This window comes from Apus apus, chromosome 6, assembly GCF_020740795.1.
Source record: "Apus apus isolate bApuApu2 chromosome 6, bApuApu2.pri.cur, whole genome shotgun sequence".
Classification (NCBI taxonomy): Eukaryota; Metazoa; Chordata; class Aves; order Apodiformes; family Apodidae; genus Apus; species Apus apus.
Genome location: NC_067287.1, coordinates 36,125,478 through 36,131,477, shown reverse-complemented (window position 1 = coordinate 36,131,477; position 6,000 = coordinate 36,125,478). Strand labels below are relative to the sequence as shown.

Genomic DNA, 6,000 nt, shown 5'->3' with positions numbered 1-6,000 from the left:
GCAGCAGCAGCTCCGCAGGTGCGGAGGGAGAAAGAAAGGAGGGAGAAGAAAGAGAAAGGAGAGGAAAGAGAAGAAGGGAAGGATAAGGGGGCGCGGGGCGGTGCCGTGCTGCCCGGTGCCGGCCCCCCCGCCCGTCCCGCCGCTCCTCCTTCCCTCCCGCCCTCCCGCTCCGCGCTGCTCCGCGCCTGCTGGCGGCGCAGCCCGTCGGCCGCTCGCTTGTTCGCCGGGCCGGTCGGTGGGTCGGTCTGTCAGCGGTGGGCGCCCCGTCGGTGCCCGCGGAAGGGCGGCGCTGGGGGCGGCGGCAACTTCGGGGAGCCGGCGGCAGCGGCGCGGAGGCTGCGCGGGGGATGGCGGAGGCGGCGGCGGAGGAGCGGAGGAGGCAGCGGCGGCGCTGAGGAGGAGGAGGAGGAAGAGGCAGCAGCGGCGGGGACGACGCGATGCCGGCGGCGGCCGGGGGGCTGCTGTGGTGGAGCTGCTGCGTGCTGGCGGCTACGGCCGGGGCCCCGCGGGTCTCCGCGGCCGCGCAGGCAGGTGAGTGAGCGGCCGGGTGCGCGGTGAGGGGCGGAGGGAGGAAGAAGAAGAGGAGGAGGAGGTGCGGGTGCGCTGCGCGGTGTCCGCACCCGCCAACTTGTGCCCGGCGGGGCTGCGGGGTGCGCTGCGCGGGGTGCGGGAGTTTGTTCGGGTCCCGCGGAGAAGCGGCGGGCAGGGGGCGACAAGCCCGTGGGGGAACTTGCCGTGCTCGCCGAGCTGGCGGGCGACACTTCTCTACTTTTCTTGTGGTGGTGGTTTTATTATCAACTATCGCTGGGCTGGGGGCTGCCCCTCGCAACCCCCGCGGAGGGGCTGCCCCTTCTCTCTATCCCGGGTTTTCCCGCTGCGGTGGCGGCTGCCGGGGCTGCGGGGCTGCCCGTGTGTGACCCCCCCCCCCCCCGAACACCCCCGGCCTGGCCCCGGGTCTCCGCGGCCGCGCAGGTGCCGCCGCTGCCGCCTGGACGGGGCTGCGCGCTCCCAAACTTCGCGCTGCGCCGGGCGGGGGAGGCAGCTTTCCCCTTTTTTTGCGCGGATCCGGTGCGTCTGTAAGGTCTGTCCAAACACGGCAACGTGAACACGGGGCCGAGGGCGTTTGCGGAGCGGGGAAAACGAGCAGGCGGCTTGGAAGTTCAAGCCAGAAAAAGCGTATTTTCGTCCGGCAGGGTCTGTCCCGGGTTTTGTTTGTTGTTTGTTTTGTTCTGTTTTGTTTTAAACTTTCTGGAGCGAAACTTGTGGCGTTGCCTTGGTTGTTTTTCTTGCGTACGGGAGCCAGGCTCTCCGCCGCCGTAGCACCGGGCTGTGCCGGGGTAGCAGCCCGGGGAGGGCACCGGGATCGTCTCCCGCTGCATCTCCCTTCTGGGGAGCCTTTGCCGTGAATAAAACATGAAAAGAAAATCTTTTCCATCTCTGTAACTTTTTTTTTCTTTCCTCTCCCCCCCCGGTGATGCAAAATTTATGATGTTTGGGCGGTATTGATGCAACAGCTCCTGATTCCTCACTATTCGGTTTGTATTTTGGGGCTTTATGTAACTGAGACGATGATACGTTTGACGAGAAGTGAAAGAAGCGTGTCCCGGCTCTGCTTGCCTGGTTGGGCTTCGCAGGCAGTTTTGATCTTGATGCACAGTTTACTTTTCCTGCCTGTGATTGTTTCTTAATCCCTGAAACCAGGCGGGGGGTGAAGCGCTGAGCTGCTGCCGCTGCTTTCCCTGGCGATTTTCCTTTCCCTGCGGTTTGGATCAGTACATTCCCAGCTGAAGAAGCATTGCATTCCTGGTTTCACTGGTTCTTTGGCGTTGCTCTACCTTTTTTTTTCCTACCTCCTTGTTTACACACAGCCTCACTCTTCCCCTGACTTGGTACTTGTCTGTCTCAGACTTTCCCTCGATTTGGAGCAGCAGCCGCCCCTGCCGGGCTGCTCCAGATCTCTCCAGCCCTCCTTCCCTACTGCTGGGGCACGGTTGTTGGAGTGGACGATCACAAAGATGCTCCTACGCTGGATTTATATCCCAGTGATCATAAAAAGCATCGGTCCGGTGTCACTTGCCTGCCTTTCTGCCGCCTCCCGGGAAACTTCCTGGAGCTGTACTGCAGAAAAGCCCCTGTGCTCTGCACTGTGTGCAAAAAAATACAATTAATCTGTTTATTAAAGGAAGGGGCTTGGAGTAACAGTTTCTGTTTGGAGGGGTTTGTGTGCTGATGTGGGCAACGGCAGCTATTAATGATGGTCTCTTGCTGAGACAGCGAGGCAGGCTGGGCAGGTGAGCCTTGATCTCTCAGGTATTTAGGACCCCAGGAATTTGGGCTCTCCTGGCTTTTGGGGGCAATAGGATGGGGCTCCGGCTGCCACTTGGATTTATCAGTGCATCAAGGGTGGTGGTGGTGCCTTCACTAAACTTTGGATGTCATTATCCTGTGTCTGTTGGTTCAGGTGCAAAATCGGGGGTTTTTTCGGTGTCTCTCCACGCTCGGGCAAATTATGTTTTCTGTGCACAGCTCAGCCAGGCTCACGTGAGCCAAAACAGCTTGGGCTGTTACCTGGAAGCTGGCGAGTCTTCATTCTGCTTGGGAATAGCTGATAAATTAACTCCTTTTTCTGATATACGGGTTTGCTGAGTTGTTAAATAATTACAGCCAAATTAACTTAGCGTTGTTTGAAGTATTCAGCTGCTCTGAGGAATTAATTGCGCTTCGAATATTTTTGCAGCTTGTATATCTATATATACACACGCTGAATGTAATTTGATTTATTTACTTACAGTGAGGAGCACATTCAGGCTTTTAATTTCGTGCTGCTGCTCCTCTCTGGGCCACGTTGGATGGGGAGAGGTGCTGCCCCTCTCCTTTGCAGCAGCCCTCCTTGGCACCTCTCCCGTTTGTTGGGCCACGATGTCTGCTGGATGGTTAAAATTAGGCTGAGCTCTGAGTGCCTTTGCAGAGGCACGATAAATATTGACTGGGAGTTTCAGCCTGTGGCTGCCATCAGATGACTCAGTCCCTGCAGAGGGGATGTCCTGCCTCAAGCCCGTTCACTCAAAGGGAGCTGTTACAGACCCCTTGCCCTTCCTGGTAGTCCTGCTCTCCCCCCCCCCCCCCTCCCATGCATGTGGGGGTTCAGGGCTGTGGTGTGGGGGTCTCTGCATCATAGCCAGGGCAGGCTGCCTTGGAGGGCAATCAGAACCAGTGCTGCTGCAGGGCAGGGGGGACTGGATCTGCTCCTGCTGTTCAGGGCATCCCCAGGGAGCCCAGTGTTGCACTGTGCAGCCTGTGTTGGTGCACAAGCCTTGCTGATGCCAGCACTGCCAAGTGCCTCAGTGACCTAGTTGTGACTTTTAATTTCTTTCTTTATTTTTTTTTTTTTGAAAGAGATGGTAATTGATGCATGTATATACCACTTCTGGCACTAAGAACTATGCTTGTAATTAATATGAGAACAGTAATAATTAGGACCTGAAAGGCATGCTTACCAGTAAATCAAATGAGACTGGGCATGAGCAGCTGATGGAGGGAGAAGCCCTTCTCCCAATCCCACAGGGTGGCAGAGCTGGAGGGGGGAGCAGGGAAAGCCAGGTTTATTCCCTTGGGAGCACAGCAACCGAGGGCCCAGCACCCGGCGGGTGCACTGAGCTGAGCTGCGAGTGTTGCTTGGCTCTCCTGACCTTAATTTGTAATGCTGAAACGTGCCCTCCTTTTTTCTAGCAGGGAACTAGGCACAGCCCTTAATTTAACTCTATGTTTCATTCCAGTTTCCAGGGGATGCTATTTTTATTTTTACCATGATTTAAGCAAACCACAGCGAGTTCACTTGCACTGCCTGCCCGTGTTCGACCTGCCGTCAAGAGCAGCAAACACGTGTTCAAGGGCTTTATGGCAAAAGAGCTTTATGCAAGTCCTTGCCAGAGCTGGCGAGCTGCTGGGGTGGGTTGTGAGCCGCTGCTGGGGGGTGCCATGGTTGGTGGGTCGGGGTGTGTGTGTGGTGATCCCGCAGCCTTTGCTGTGCGAGCATCTCTAGGTGGCAGCAGCTCCCAGGAGCTCCCAGACGCCGGGATGCGCAGCCCGGAGTTGGGAGATGTGTTTTCTCAGGCTCCGGTCCTGCTGCTCAGCACCCCTCTCCCGGGTCAGGGAGCAGCATTTTATTTTTTTTTTTTTTTTTTTTTCGGGTGCCCAGGGGAGAAAAGGGGCTGTGGTGCAGGGAATCGGCTGTCCCTGCCTCGCATGTCCTTGCTTTTGCTGGCTGATTCAGGTTGTAATAATGTGCTGGGAGTGTAACTCAGAGATCATGAAGTGCTTCACATGTGTAAGGAAAGGAGCTCGGGTGACTTCCAGGAGGAACTGAGGATGATTTGATCATAGTCAGATGTGCTTAGAACTGGGAGTAAGTTTGTAGGTTAGTATTCTAGGGGAGTCATTAAGCTAAACAGTAAATCAGCATAAACTGACGACTCGGTACTGAAGGTGAGCAAGTTCAAACTAGGAATTAAGTGCACTCTTAGTAGTGTAGCAACTGTTGTGGCAGGCTAGGAAACAAAAACAAACAAAAAAATATATATACCTTGTAACTTAGCACCATTAATTTAGATTAGATAGTCCTTCTAAAGTACATACACTTGCTCAAATGGATAGTGTAACCCATAGGTTTCTTTTTTTCTCTCTCCCCCCCCACACTTCAAAATGTAATTCGCATCCTTTTCTCAAACTGCAAGTGCTTTGCCATCACAACTGGCCCACTCCTGATTTCTTTAGGGACAGTAAGTGTGATCTGATGTGTGGTGGTTGTCTTGGGGTGAAATGATGGTTCCTTGGAAGCTTCTGAGCTTGCTTTGTGTCCTGCCTGTGCAGACAGGGGTTAATGCTGTGCAACCAGACCTTTTGCTCTTCAGATCAAGCCACGGCAGCTCTATGTGAACAGCTAAGCCAGGTCTGCCCCTGCAGACTCAGCTGCTCTCAGGCTGCAGTTTTGGTTTGTTTTTTTTTTCTGAGGAAAGGAGTGTGAGCTGTTCCTGGGATTTACTTTCTGCTGTGACAGGAGCAAAGGCAGGAGGTGATAGTGGCTGAGCTGTTCCTCTTGCATCACACGAGTGCTGACAGGTGCACAGCCTCTTGTTTTCCCTGACTTAAAGGTTTTCCTTTTGCAAACAAGCGCAGACTGCTGGTGGATTTTATGTGTGCCCACGTAGCCGAAGCTGAATTATCCCATGGGAGTACTGGAATCTGCCAGAAAGATTCATCATTTCAGCAACTTTAGTTAATGTTTGTTTACTGACTTCTGGCTTTGGACAAAGAGTTTAAGCCGTGCTCGGTGACAGCTTCCCTGGGATGAGCTGCATGTCCACGTGATAAATGGTCTCATTTCTGCACTGTTCTCTGCCTCTGCTGGGCATACAGGCACATGCCAAGCCTCCTGAAGTTCTTGAACAGCTGCTGCTATATATATATTTATCTATTTATTTATTTCCTTTCTGTCTCTCAGCCTGCCAGGGAAACTCATCCTTCTTTCCCACTTTGCATAAAGGGGATGCGAAGCCCAGGATGGGTGAATATTTTGCTTGTGCATCAGTGACACCTGAGGGTCTGACACTGGCAGCTGTTGGGACAGCAAAGTCTGTAATTCAAACTGCAGGAGCACTTACTAGTCACACTATAAACTCGTACCGTGACTTATCAAGAATGCAAATGCATATGAAGAATAGAAAGTCATACTGTAAGAGTACTGAGAAGTATTTTTGTTTTCCAGTGGTAGCTGCTTTTTTGTTTCCATGCCTGAAGCCTATAAAATCTGGCTCCTGACAAAGGACGAGATGGGAAAATAAAGTAAAATAAATGGGAAAGCAAGCTCCAAACTTGTAGTGGATGCGGTGCGTTTCAGAGCTATTAAAAAAGATCAGTTATCATATACTGTTTCTGTAAAGTCCTTTTTCGAGGTTTCTAAGATGTACTCGTGTTTGGTCCCTCTCTCTCCTGATGTGTGTG

General features: G+C 53.4%; 1 protein-coding gene across 2 annotated transcripts in view; it reads left to right on the top strand.

The window, feature by feature from the left end:
- Window positions 1–413: 413 nt before the first annotated feature.
- ERBB4 (erb-b2 receptor tyrosine kinase 4) overlaps window positions 414–6,000 on the top strand; it is a 599,354-nt gene continuing 593,767 nt past the window's right edge. For both annotated transcript variants that reach the window (XM_051623560.1, XM_051623561.1), the window contains exon 1: window positions 414–531. In XM_051623560.1, coding sequence (XP_051479520.1) covers window positions 438–531 — 94 coding nt within the window. In that variant the 5' untranslated portion in view covers window positions 414–437. The remainder of the gene's footprint in view (window positions 532–6,000) is intronic.